General features: G+C 34.6%; 1 protein-coding gene across 7 annotated transcripts in view; it reads left to right on the top strand.

The window, feature by feature from the left end:
* Positions 1-14167, top strand: part of LOC150110591 (kinesin-like protein KIF14) — a 716770-nt gene that overhangs the window by 595903 nt on the left and 106700 nt on the right. For all 7 annotated transcript variants that reach the window (XM_090399877.1, XM_090399854.1, XM_090399845.1 and 4 more), the window contains one exon: positions 3311-3451. In XM_090399877.1, the coding sequence (XP_090256003.1) occupies positions 3311-3451 (141 nt within the window). The remainder of the gene's footprint in view (positions 1-3310; positions 3452-14167) is intronic.

Raw genomic sequence — 14167 nt, 5'->3', positions numbered from 1 at the left:
ACATTATCAGATCTTATATTTCTATCATCTAAGGCACTTTGTACCGTATCAATCCACCTATATCTTGGTCTTCCTCTGGGTCGTTTTCCTGCCAACCTGGCAGAGAACACTTGTTTTGCTAATCTTTCCTCTCCCATTCTATTTAAGTGACCATACCACCTGAGATTAGCTCTGCTAACACATTCCTGGATGCTGACAATGTCAAGTTCTTTCCTAATATCCTCATTTTTAATATGATATTGCCATTGGTGCCATCTGTTCACACCTCTAATCTTTCTCAGGACTCTCACATCTGCGGTCTCTAGTCTTTGGTCAAGTGTTTTACTTCTGACGCAGCTCTCAGATCCATAAGTTAAAACTGGTTTGAACACTGTCTTGTATACAGCTAATTTAGTGTTCCGACTAATTTCTTTCTTATTCCATATGAATTTATTCAATTGACTTCCCACCATACCAGCTTTGCTGATTTGTTGTCTATTTCTATATTTAATTTACCATCTTCAGTAAAAATCGTGCCTAAGTAGCTGAAATGCTTTACTTGTTCCACAGTTTCTCCATTCACAACACAGTTGACATTTTCAATGATTCTGCCTATTTTCATTGTCTTTGTCTTTTTATTGCTGACCTTCATACCATATCTATTACAACAGCTATTCAATTTAGTCAGAGACTCTTGCATACTTGTAGCAGATTTATTTAGAAGTATAACATCATCCGCATAAAACAAAGAGCTGACATTAACATCTCCAATTTTGATATCAGATTTAATACCACATTCCTTCATAATGTGATCCATATAGATAATGAATAACAGAGCGGATAATGTGCATCCTTGTCTCACACCAGATTTAACATTAAACCATCTTCCTGTACTTCCTTCAATTCTAACTGCTGACTTAAAACTCAAATAAAGACTAAGTATTGCTTGATATAATGCCCCATTGACACCATATAACTGCAGCGTATTGAACAGCTTCTCTCTTGGCACCTTGTCATATGCCTTTTCTAAATCGACAAAACTTAAATACAGATCTTTGTTGTATTCCCATGCTTTCTCGACTATTTGTCGTAAAGTGAAGATCTGATCCTGACAGCCTCTATTTGGCCTGAATCCAGCTTGTTTTTCGCCAAGCTTTTCTTCCACAATTCTTCTCAACCGTTTCTCAAGTATACTTGCATAGATCTTGCCAGTAACACTCAGTAGGGAAATACCTCTGTAATTCTCACATTCAGTTTTATTTCCCTTTTTTATATATGGGTACTATGAGAGCTCTACTCCAATCATCGGGAATTTGTCCCTCTGTCCATGCTTTCTGAACTATGCAGTGCAGCCACTGTAAGACTTTTATACCACTATACTTCAGCATTTCTGGTCGAATATCATCTACTCCTGCTGCCTTTCCACATTTCAAGCCTTTGATGGCTTTTTCTACTTCAAGTATGGATATGTATTCCTGACTGCATGCCTGGTCAGTGTTTTTTATCACTGTGCTGTCATCACTGCTTGTTTCATTTAGCAGTTTTTCAAAGTAATTACTCCATACTTCAAGGATATCTTTTTCTTCTGTTTTCATGTCACTTTTATCATCTCTAACTCCCTTTACAGCACTCTTTCCTCCATTCCTAAGCTTCTTCAACAACCTCCAGAATATTTTGCCACCTTCTTGATATTTATTTTCTATATTCTTGCCAAAGTCCTCCCATGACTTTTGTTTAGCTAGTTCTACACACTGTTTAGCTTTCTTACATTTGTTTCTGTATTCTGTAAGAGTAAAAGCTGACTTATTTGCCAGGAACTTTTGATATGCTTTCTTCTTTTCCTTCACTGCCTCTTTAACTTCCTGTGTCCACCAGGGAGTTCTGATTTTTCTATCCTTGCACACAACCTCACCACATGCCTCTCTGGCAGAATCAATCAATGTTTTCTTCAGAGTTTGCCACTGAATCTCCAAGGTTTGATTCCTGTTCTCAAACTCTTTCATTTTCTTTTCAATAATATTTCTGTATTTTAGTCTACAGTTCACATCTGAGAGCTGCTCAACTTTTATTCGCTTTAAAACTTTCTTACATGTTATTCTTTTCAATATGAAATTCAATTTTATCCTGCTCAAGACTAAATAGTTATCACTTCCAATTTCAAATCCTCTGTACACTCTGGTGTCCTGCACCAGGAAGAAAACATCACTATCAACAATAACATAGTCAATGAGACTTTTCTTATTCCTAGCCTCTTCTCTCCATGTGAATTTGTGCACATTTTTATGTTGGAACATGGTGTTAGTAATAACCAGTCCATGTCCTGAGCTGAAATCCAACAGATATTTGCCATTATTATTAGCTTTGCTCTTTTCTCCAAATTTTCCCAAAATATTTTTGTATGTCTTACAATCATTTCCTACTCTGCTATTTAGATCCCCAACAAGGACACCAACTTTTCCTTTTTCATTGTGTCAGTTACTTTTTCTAAAGCCTCAAAAAATTCCTCCTTTTCTACCTTAGTAGAATCTTCCGTGGGACCATAGGCACAAAGAAGTCTCATTGTCCAGTTCCCCATTCTCATATTTGCCCACATTACTCTACTTGAGACTGACTGCCATTCAAGAAGATCAGCCTCGTATTTTGTGTTGAATACTATGGCTACTCCTTCTTTTCCTTGATTGTCATTGACTGAATATAACATTTTGTATTTATTGCTCAGAAAGATCTCACCAGTTTTGGTCTTTTTTGTTTCAGTCACCCCAATTATGTCGATCTGGTACTTATCTAATTCCTCAGCTAGCTCCATTTCTTTGCCATTCAGGCTTCTTACGTTGATAGTACCGATCTTCAACTCTGGTGATGTTGAGTTGGGGTTTGTTTTCAGATTTGTTCCAGTAGCTGACTTTTCGCTGTTCGCCCTGGTTCCCTGGCGAAAACAATGGGGACCTTGTTTAACCGGGCAACACCCCAGCCGGCATGAAATTTTGTCATGTTGTACCATCATTTTTTATTTTGGTTTAACCAATAAGAATACAATTTGGTCGGCTAAATCCCAAATTGCCAGCCCATCCTCGTTCGTTCAGTATCAAAGTAGATACCCAACAGGGTGCACCACGAGAAGGTGAGGATTGGACATTAGGTCAGAAGCCCTGGTCGGTTCTCTGCATTCCTTTAAAGGCTATGTGGAGGTCTCCTCTCAGTTATACAGCTTTGACCCTTAAGCACCCCTGAGTTGAGGATTGCTATAATAAATACTTGAAAGGAGAATTATTTGTGTAATTATCTCATTTTGTTTAATTTTATATTTTAATTTGCTTATTCTTTTAATTAGGATCCTCGGTTTGTTCTCAACATTTTTCATGGAGCTCAGGAGTATCTGAATGAAGTCCTTTCTTGCATTTTACAAATTGCTGAGGACTTAGAACTCAGACTGAATGCTATTTTAGATGACAGTTTCTTTGGGGCGCCTCGGGTAAGAATTTTCTTATTTTTCAAAGAGATTTTTAAAGTTCAGATCATCAGCTCTTTTAATTTAAAATATAAGTAGGATATCACTGTTATTTAAGAATCACGGGAAATTTCCTCACAGAAATGCATTGAAAGGAAGGAAGATTATATTGAGAGATTGTATATGAAAATAAGTTGACTTCAAATTGTAATAATGAAGTAGGCTGCGCCTTTTGTGATAATTATATACGTTCTGCTGTCTGTTTCATTTTCCACTACCCTGCTTTGTCTTTGCTTTCTCTTTACTTAATTAGTGTGAATGGGTTCATGTTCCCTGCTTATATATATCCTTACTTTAAAGTAGTTGTGGCTTAAATATAAATCATACAATTTATATTTTAATATAAATAATCATATAAATCTCAAAAAAAAAATAAAAGAAAAAAGAAAAAACATAGAGCAGGAAAGTAAAGCTTGTAATTCTGCTTCCATAGTTTGATAGGAACAAATTGAGAAGGATTGCAAGTAAATCAGTGTATATGCTGCAGATTGTACATGTATGGAGTGGTTTTGATAGACAAAAGAACATGATGATGATTTGCACTTGAATGAATATGAAGTTAGATGTCTAGGCTGGCAGGTGACCTTGAGGCAAATGATTGTGAGAATTATGGGAGGGAAAAATACTGAATGTTGTTATTCAACAAATCATAAATTTGAATGGGACACTCGATACCAGATGCAAGGGTAGTTTGAACCCAAGGAAATGTCGCACTTTTTATTGAGTGTACCATTCAAATTTAAGACTTGAATGCCTGAAACATCTGAAATTAAGGGAAAGAGTTTTAGCATTGGTTAATTTAACTTTGCAAAAATCATTGGCATTATTGCAACTTGATTGATGGACAATGATATAGGAACAGAACATAAGGTATAATATTTTCATGGAACAGAGAGAAGAGGATTGGGAGGGGGGTATGTTTTTTGATGATAAAATATGAAATGCAGCCAAAATGTAGTTCAGTAGATAGTCAAAGATGTGGAAGGAGTTTTTTTTTTTGAAGTTATTTGATATGAAATAAAGGCTGATGGAACAAAATGTATATTGTCAGTTGCTGATATAAGGGAAGATGTGGACAGCATGCATTGACAATTTACCAGCGAGTGCAGGGTTTGTAATTATGGAGACGGGATCAGATTTAAAGGAGAATAGGTCATATGGAAGGAAGAAAATGGAACTTATATAATTACCTGAAACAGCATGTGCTGGATTTGGTGATAGCATCAGAGGATTTGGCCCTAACTATGCAATATTGCCTCTAACTGGAGAGAAGTGAGTATGCAGTTTTGCCCTGAGAGTTTGCTAAATGTTAATTTTTAGTAAAGAAAGAAAGAGATGTCTGAAATTGCTGAGCAGATGATTGTGACAAATTTAGAAAGCAGTTTCTTGAAGCAGTGCCATTGCATAAAAATATGCATGAGAAGGATCTTATCAGCTCAATGGAAATGCTTAAAGAATATTTAAAGGAATTGGTATCAGACAATATACCCTGGTAAGGAGAATAAATCAAATGAAATTTAAGTGGATGCTTACATTAAGCAGGAACTGCAAAGAAGGAAAATATTTAAAGGATATATAATGAGAAAGGGGTGATTTCTTTAGGGTCAAAGCCAAATAACTGGGAGGAGACCTGTATTACCTTTCAGGAATGCAGAGAATTGACTGGGACTTCTGACCTAATGTCCAATCCTCACCTACAAGTGTTGCACTCCATTGATAGGTATCTACTGAGTACTGAACAAACAAGGATGGATCGACAATTTGGGACTTGGCCGACCAAATTGTATTCTCTATTGGCTTAAACTACAAATGCATATGATGAGATTTCATAACGACTGCAACGTCACCCAGTTAAACATAGCTGCTGCTGTTTACATCAGCAGGAGCTTTGAACCAGGGCAAACAGTGAAAAATCAGTTAGTGGAACAAGCTGCAACTCAACATCTAGAAGAAACCCAACATCAGAAGCACCATCAATATAAGGAGTACTAATGGAAAGGAAGTTGAACTGCAGAAGAATTAAAAAAGTACCACGTGGACATAATTCGCATTATCGGAGCAAAGAAGACAAAAAGCGAGATCGTACTAAATAATAAGTATAGTATGTTATATTCAGGCAATAATGATCAAGGAAAGGAAGAATGAGTGATAGCATTTAACACCAAACATGAAGATAAACTTCTTGATCAATTAAAAGAAATGTATTAACCACAGTGAAAATTATTTAATTGTAAATATTTCATCCTAAGTATCTTAGGACATCATCAGTACAATAGTTTTAAACAATAATAGGAATAACATACAGTTAGGGTGCATGATTACAATAGAATCTCATTAAATGTGCTACAGAAGTTTAAAAAAAAAAAAAAAAATTATTTAACACAATTTTGTATGACAATTTCCCATACTTTAGGAATAGTAAGAACGTCGTTGCAGTTTAAGTTTGGTCTGTGTAGTAGGGCTTCAGAACTTTCTTGGTATAAACATTCATGTTTATATAAAGATCTATGTAAAAGTTTAGACTTTTCCCAACCAATCCTATGGCTTGGATTTTCAATTCCGTGTTGAGAGAGGCCAAATTTCTGCGGTTTAAAAAGACGAATGTGGTCTTGATGTTCCGAGATGCGTTTCTGAACAGACCTACCTGTCTGTCCAAAGTAAGATAATTTGCATGAATAAGTCGTAGACTGTATCAGCTGTCCAACGTACAGGTTATCAAGATTCTTATCTAACCTTCTCCGCCCTCACATAGGCTACTCAGCCTCTTCAATCAAAAATTCTACTGAGTTTCACACAAAAATTAAAGACATTCAACTATCAAAAACTGACTTGTTAATCAGCTTCAACATTGACTTCACAACACAACATTCTTCACAAACATTCCCCATAAAGAAACAATAGAATTACTAACTCAAAAATTTCCGTCTGATATAGTTGAATTGTTCAAGTTTGTTATTGCATCAGGTTACTTCACCTGGAAAGGTCAAATTTACAAGCAAGAAGAAGGAACTGCAATGGGATCTCCTTTATCACCAAACCTAGCAAACTTGTTTCTAGAACACCTTGAGGAAAAAAATATTCACTTTTGAACCCAAACCAAAAATTTGGTTAAGATATGTCAACGATGTATTTTCAGTCTGGGATCATCCCAAATGAATTAAACTGTTTCTAGATAAAATTAACCTTCTTCATCATCGCATCAACTTTACGTTAGAAAAAGAATCTCCACAGGGTATCTCCTTTTTGGATTTACACATCCAAGGAAAAGAAGAAGGTTCCATCGCCACGTCTGTCTTTCGCAAGCCTACATTCTCAGGTCGCTACATTCACAATTCTTCTGCTCATCATCCATCTCAGAAATCTGGCATTATTAAATCACTAGTTTTCAGAGCACACAAATTCTGCTCCTCTGAAGAAAACCAGGAATTAGAAGTAATCAAAAATACAGCCATCCTAAATGGATATAATCCTAAAACAACTCAAAAAATCATCAGTCACTTCTCCACACATCAAACCAGACAGGAAGAAGTCCATAGGATTTCCATACCTCACGTTAAAGGCATCTGAAAACGTCTTTCTAAAATTATGAAGAAATACAATTTTGCCACTACTTACAAACCTATCAACCAAATTTACAACTTGTTACCTTCTCCTAAGGACAAACTCTCATCTTTGATGTTGCCTGGCGTTTATGAGATTCCATGCTCATGCAAATTATCTTACTTTGGACAGACAGGTAGGTCTGTTCAGAAACGCATCTCGGAACATCAAGACCACATTCGTCTTTTTAAACCGCAGAAATCTGGCCTCTGCCTCTCTCAACACAGAATTGAAAATCCAAACCATAGGATCCATTGGGAAAAGTCTAAACTTTTACATAGATCTTTATATAAACATGAACGTTTATACAAAGAAAGTTCTGAAGTCCTACTACACAGACCAAACTTATACTGCAACGACGTTCTTACTATTCCTAAAGTATGGGAAATTGTCATACAAAATTGTGTTAAATAATTTTTTTTTACTTCTGTAGCACGTTATGCATGTTTAATGAGATTCTATTGCAATCATGCACCCTAACTGTATGTTATTCCTATTATTGTTTAAAACTATTGTACTGATGATGTCCTAAGATACTTAGGATGAAATATTTACAATTAAATAATTTTCACTGTGGTTAATGTGTTTCTTTTAATTATGATCACACCACAGGTTTCGTTATTTAAAAAACTTCTTGATTGGAAGGCAGTTTCAAGTAGCGTCATGCAGCACACTTCAAAATGGGGAAATGGACAATGAAAAAACTTATTTGTGCCTGTGGTCTTACAGAAAGTTCTACGGAAGGGGTGGAAGAATTTTTCAAGTCATTAGAACAGGCAGCTGCCAAAAAAAAATGGGAAAGTAGTCCTTGTTGAAGATCTGAATAGCAGAATAGGAAATGAATCCCACCAGGCATATAGGAATATTTTGGGAAAAATTTGGATAAAAAAAGACCAAAGCAAATAATGGTAAATAACTGCCGAATTTTCGCTCAGGATATGGAGTAGTCATTACTAACACCATGTTCCGATATGAAGATGTGCACAAGTTCGCTTGCAGAAAAGACACAAGAAATAAGAAAAGTCTCATTTATTACGTCATTGTTGGTAGTGAAATCTTCATGCTGGTTCAAAATGCAAAAGCATACAGAGTATTTGAAATTGGAAGTGACCATTATTTAGCGCTAAGCAGGATAAAAATGGATATTACATTGAAATGAGTAGTATGTAAAAAAAAAAAAAAAAAAAAAGTTTTAAAAAGAATTAAAGTTGAGCAGCATTTATAGGCAAACTATAGACTCGACTATACAAATATTATTGAAGAAAATTTGAAGCTGTTTGAAAACAAGAACCAAACCTTGAAGACTCAGCAAAATGTTCTGGAAGCAATAACCAATAAGCAAGAAATGGAGGAAACAGTACTGTAAAAGAAATCAAAAATGATAAAGGTGACATGAAAACTGAAGATAAGGATATCCTAGATGTCTGGAGTAATTGTTTTGAAAGACTGCTAAATGAACCAAGCCCTGACAGAACTGTACTAGAAAATATTTTAAGAGGAATGCAAAGAGGAGTACATATCAATACTTGAGGTAGAAAAAGTTGTCAAAAACTTGAAATGTGGAAAGTCAACTGGAGTAGATGATATTTGACCAGAAATGCTGTATAATTCAGAGGGAGGGACCTGGTCAGAAGTTCAAATTTCCAATGATTGGAGGAGAGCTCTCATAGTACCCATCTATAAAAAAAAAAAAAGGAATAAATCTGAATGTAAGAATTACAGAGGAATTTCTGTACTAAGTTTTCCAGATAAGATTTGTGCAGGCATACTTGAAAAGAGTTTAGAAAGATTGTGGAAGAGAAATTTTGAGAAGAACAAGTTAGAATCAGGGCAAATAGAGGTTGGCTTGATCAGATTTTATTTTCACTTTAAGACAAATAGTTAAGAAATCGTGGGAAATTGACAAGGATCTATACTTAAGTTTTGTAGATCTGGAAAAGGCATATGAAAAGGTGCCCAGAGAAACAGAGAAAAGTTTTTTTCAAAACCCTTCAGTTATATAGGGTTAATGAAATATTATGCAGAGCAATACATTGTCTATATTGAATTGTCAGTCAGCAGTTAGAATTGAAGGATATACAGGAAGATGGTTTGATGTGAAATCAGGGGTAAGACAAGGATACACATCTCCATTCTTATTCATCATTGGCATTAGACCTGATATTAGAATTGCAGATGTCAAACGTAGCTCTTTGCTTTATTTAATAAAGTTGTGCTCCTAAACACATCTAGAAGAAGTCTCCAGTATTTTCTAATTAAATTGAATAACAAGATACTGTATGAAATTTGATATGAAAATCAGCAATAAAAATACCAAAACTATGAAAATAGGCAGAAACATTGAACACATGAGCTGCATTCTGAATGAAAACCCTATAGAACAAGTGCAGTATTTCAGTCGATGTTGACAAGGAGTTGAAGTTTAGAATTATTTTATCAGACTAATTAATGGTTTAGTTCAAAAGTGAACAATAGCTCATAGTATAACTAGGTTGTTGAAGAGCACAGTGACCAGTAGAGTTAAGGTTATCTCTTGTTGTAAGGTTTAGATTAAGCTGCATTTGTAATTTGCACAGATTTAGTCACTTGGTTTTTTTATAAATGAGAAGACCTCGATGAAAGTGACCAAAATGGTGATAAGGGGAAAAAATTACTACAACCATTGCCTTAAATACTAATCTTTACCATTCTTGGTGAGGTAAGGCTAGTCAATTCAGTGCTATTAAAATCCAGTTATGCCTTTTTTATTGCAAAAAGAACCTTTCTTTCCTTCATTGATACACATTTCATCAGTTGCTTCCTCAGCATCCATAAAAAGTAGGCATTCTTTTCCTCAAGATGTTAATTTTCACCCATTCAGCTACTAATTGTCCAAATCCCAAATTCCCCCTTCCTTAGAATATTGCTCAGATGGGTTAGGTTTAGGTGTGACACCTAAATCCTACTTAAAAATTCCTGATTCTGTCAAGAGAGCAATTCAGCTGATAGATGATCCCTCCCTCACTGACTCACTTCATTGACTATCTTTCATATGGTTTGCTACAGGTGCTGTCTCTTATATATATGTCTTTCATGGATGCTGCTCCTCCAAATCATGAGCAACAGTTGTGCAGCATCCTCCTTTTTAAATCCAGCTACAAATGCAATGAAACTGCTTATCCTCTTTTATTCCATCTACTTCTACTCTCTGAAACAGCCTTTTTCATAAATGATCCCCAACAACTACAATCTCCAGCTTCTCAAGAAAAATGTCAGCAAATTCCTTCTTTCTCACCTCTGCATGTCACTATGTTCCATAGATTCTTCTACCTCTTGTATGGAATTGATATATACAGTGCTTTGTCTGAGATGACACATGATGGTATGCCATATTAGTACCTTTATTAACAGTGAATTGTTGATTTATGGACTCATTTAACATTTAAAATTTTAAATGTACTGAGTAATTTATAGTAATTTTTTTATTCATTTACCTAGTATGCAAATAAACATAGTTATTTGATGAAATTTACATTTTTCACTACATCTATTGCTATCGATATTTACTATATAATTTTATTTTTATATTTGCTTTATAAATTTGTTTAAAAAAAAGTAACCTATTCATTTTGCCTATTTTTTATATACTTGTACATTGTTTTTACTTGTCCATTTATATTGCTTAATAAACTATGTTATATAATTCATTTGCTGTTTTTATTCCAAAAACCTTATCATACCATGGAGTATAAATATCAGTAATATTTTTTTACTTTTCTCTCTCTCTCTCTCTATATATATATCTCCTTTCAGTTTTTAATTTTTCTTGCTAGCAAAGATGGAGTACTACTGCTCTATAAAACAAGCATTGTGTGCGGCAGGTGGGGGGGATTAATCAACAATTATGAGATTTTTACTTCAATATTTCCTTTATATTTATTGCTTATTGCTCACTTTAAATCTAGTATATTCCATATCTTAAACACCTAAGTGACTCTGAAATACACATTCTTCCTTACAAGTCAGTGGTCTCTATTACATGCTTAGTTTACCTAATTTGAGCTTGTAATTCCTTAACAGCTAAATCAAAATTGATTGACTTTAATAGACATGATGTTAGTTTGTGGGGAAAAGTATTCATGGTTATGAATTGCTTGGTTGTGGTTGAATAAGAAGAGTAGTGTGAGATCTGGGAAGAGAAGGGATGAGAATTAGAGAACATTGCAAGACAGAATGAGAAATGGCAGCAAAATGTGTCTTATTAAGATTGTAAGTTAAATTACCAACATGGAGGCAAGAGAAGGTGAAGCTGGGTCTGGCTCCCACTCCTCAGTAGAGGTCAAATCCAGTATAAGTAATAACCCTTCCGATAATGCATAGTATTACACACCCAAAAGGATGTGTACTTTGCATTATGAGATACTAAGACAATTGATGTGGAGTCATTAGCCACTATATACAAATACACAATACAAGTAGCCCAGTTGTGGAGATACTTCATGTGCAAACTTTGCTTGCTTATACTTGGATAAAGGATTAAACCAAGAATATAATTTCTCATCATCATCATCATCATCAAATTCCTGCCATGTACCCTCAAGGGATGTACAGGATATGATAGTACTACATGAAAAAAAATTGACATCATTACTAACTTCCTATCTACAATTTTCCTCCAAATCAGTCTGTTACTTGTCAAGACTCCAACATTATCAGATCTTATATTTCTATCGTCTAAGGCACGTTGAACTGTAACATTTTGTATTTATTGCTCAGAAAGATCTCACCAGTTTTTATCTTTTTTGTTTCAGTCACCCCTATTATGTCGATCTGGTACTTACCTAATTCCTCAGCTAGCTCCATTTCTTTGCCATTCAGGCTTCTTATGTTGATAGTACCGATCTTCAACTCTGGTGATGTTGAGTTGGGGTGTGTTTTTCAGATTTGTTCCAGTAGCTGACTTTTTGCTGTTTGCCCTGATTCCCTGGCAAAAACAATGGGGACCTTGTTTAACCGGGCAACACCCCAGCAGGCATGAAATTGTGTCATTGTTGTACCATCATTTTTTATTTTGGTTTAACCAATAAGAATACAATTTGGTCGGCTAAATCCCAAATTGCCAGCCCATCCTCGTTCGTTCAGTATCCAAGTAGATACCCAACAGGGTGCACCATGAGAAGGTGAGGATTGGACATTAGGTCAGAAGCCCTGGTCGGTTCTCTGCATTCCTTTAAAGGCTATGTGGAGGTCTCCTCTCAGTTTATACAGCTTTGACCCTTAAGCACCCCGAATATAATTTCTTGGCATCTTAATTTGTTACATCTATTATATATAAAATAATATATTCATATTATTTCAGCACCTTTACACCTTAAGTAGGTGTACAATTGTAATATGTATTGTTCTATGCTTAGTTTCACAGCTCTCAACATGAATTAGCTTGGTTTAATTAAATACTTGAAAATTTTACATAATACATTCTTTTTAATACTGTTATTTAAAAAATACAATTACCTTGCAAAGACAAGTCAATGACCGGATCATATTATTGAGTGCCACCTACTTTTTTTGTTTTCATGAATTTTATTATTTGCCTGTCCTTAATAAACATGTTAAATGATTATTCATGGATAATTTATATAAATTCACCCTTCATTATGAACAATAAAGTAAAAAGAAGACACAAACTAAGTTGTGATGAGCTGTGTTGTGGCATATTAAAGGAAAGTGTATTTCTGTATAATTACATGTAATGTACAGTGAGAAGTAAAGATTGTGTTACTTTTTTCATAACATTAGGTTTTATTTTATTTTACTTTATTTTTAACATCATCTATAACAGTATTTATATAAAGTAGACAAAGATACCTTGAGTAATATTTTTCTTTGGCTAGGAGATTTGAGTCATATTTCTGAAGCTCTACCTTAGAGGACAGAAATATAAGATCTTAGTCTTGACAGATAACAGATTAATTTTGAAGAAAGTTGTAGATCAGAAGTTAGTAATGATGTAACTTTTTTCATGTAGTACTATCATAATATTCTGTACTCCCTTAGAGTATATATTAGGAATATGATGATAATAATTTATCACATCAGACCCTATTTAGAGAATCTTGCAGACCCTATTTACTTACCACATAACAAATACTTCAGATTCCTAAGAAGATTAATTAAAGCTAATACTTCTTTCTCTATTGCAGAGTAGTAGTTCTTCTCTGAGCTGCAAAGTTTCCTACTGAAGAATGTCACTGGCTTCAATTTATAATGTCAAAAGAAGAATTCAGGAATGTGCAGTATGGTTTTTTGAAAGGTAGTCATAGTAATTTACTCACTTTTTAATGATAGTGTGATGCAAGTTCATACAGAAAGGAAATAATGACCACATATTGATATGGCTGGATATTGCAAAGGCACTTGATAGGATACCATGTGGACTGCTGTTACATAAGATAGAGAAAATGAGGATGATATCAGTGACATGAATAAGAGATTGACTGATGGTAGACATCAGTATGGGGAGATGAATCCAGGAGAATGTGGATGACCAACAGTGATTTGCACTTGGGCTGTCTGCTATTTAAGTTGTATATCATAATATAGGAAATGATTTAAAGGGAAATATTCAGTAGCTTGCTCATGATGCAAAACTAGATATAGCAGTAGTTTAATAGAAATGATATAAAGATCTTGCACAATGATTTAAATAGACCTGACAGTATTGGTAGAGGATAATGGCTGCCAGTTTAATGCTTAGGTATCAAAAGATTACAAGCCATCTTACTACCTTGATATAACTCAACTGCAGGAAATTAGTGATTCTTATTCAAAATTAATTTCCAAACTGCAACTCTCCTGAATCACTAATTCAGGAGTTGCAATTTGGAAGACATTTTAAAAGTGAGAAAATAGCTCATAAGATCACTTCGTTGAAGAACAGGGACAAGCAGTTATTATGCTATTTTGTTCCCTGTTGTTTAATTGTTTTAGTATCCCATGATGCAAAGCACACATCCTTTTGGGTATGTATAAGTGAGTTAACTCTCAATACCGAATATAATTTCTTAGCATCTTTAATTTAAAGATTATATTTTGATTCCA

This window comes from Typopeltis vanoorti, chromosome 1 (genome assembly GCF_054136105.1).
Source record: "Typopeltis vanoorti isolate ZY-2024b chromosome 1, IOZ_Tvanoo_1.0, whole genome shotgun sequence".
Classification (NCBI taxonomy): domain Eukaryota; kingdom Metazoa; phylum Arthropoda; class Arachnida; order Uropygi; family Thelyphonidae; genus Typopeltis; species Typopeltis vanoorti.
This window is presented reverse-complemented; position numbering and strand designations above follow the sequence as displayed.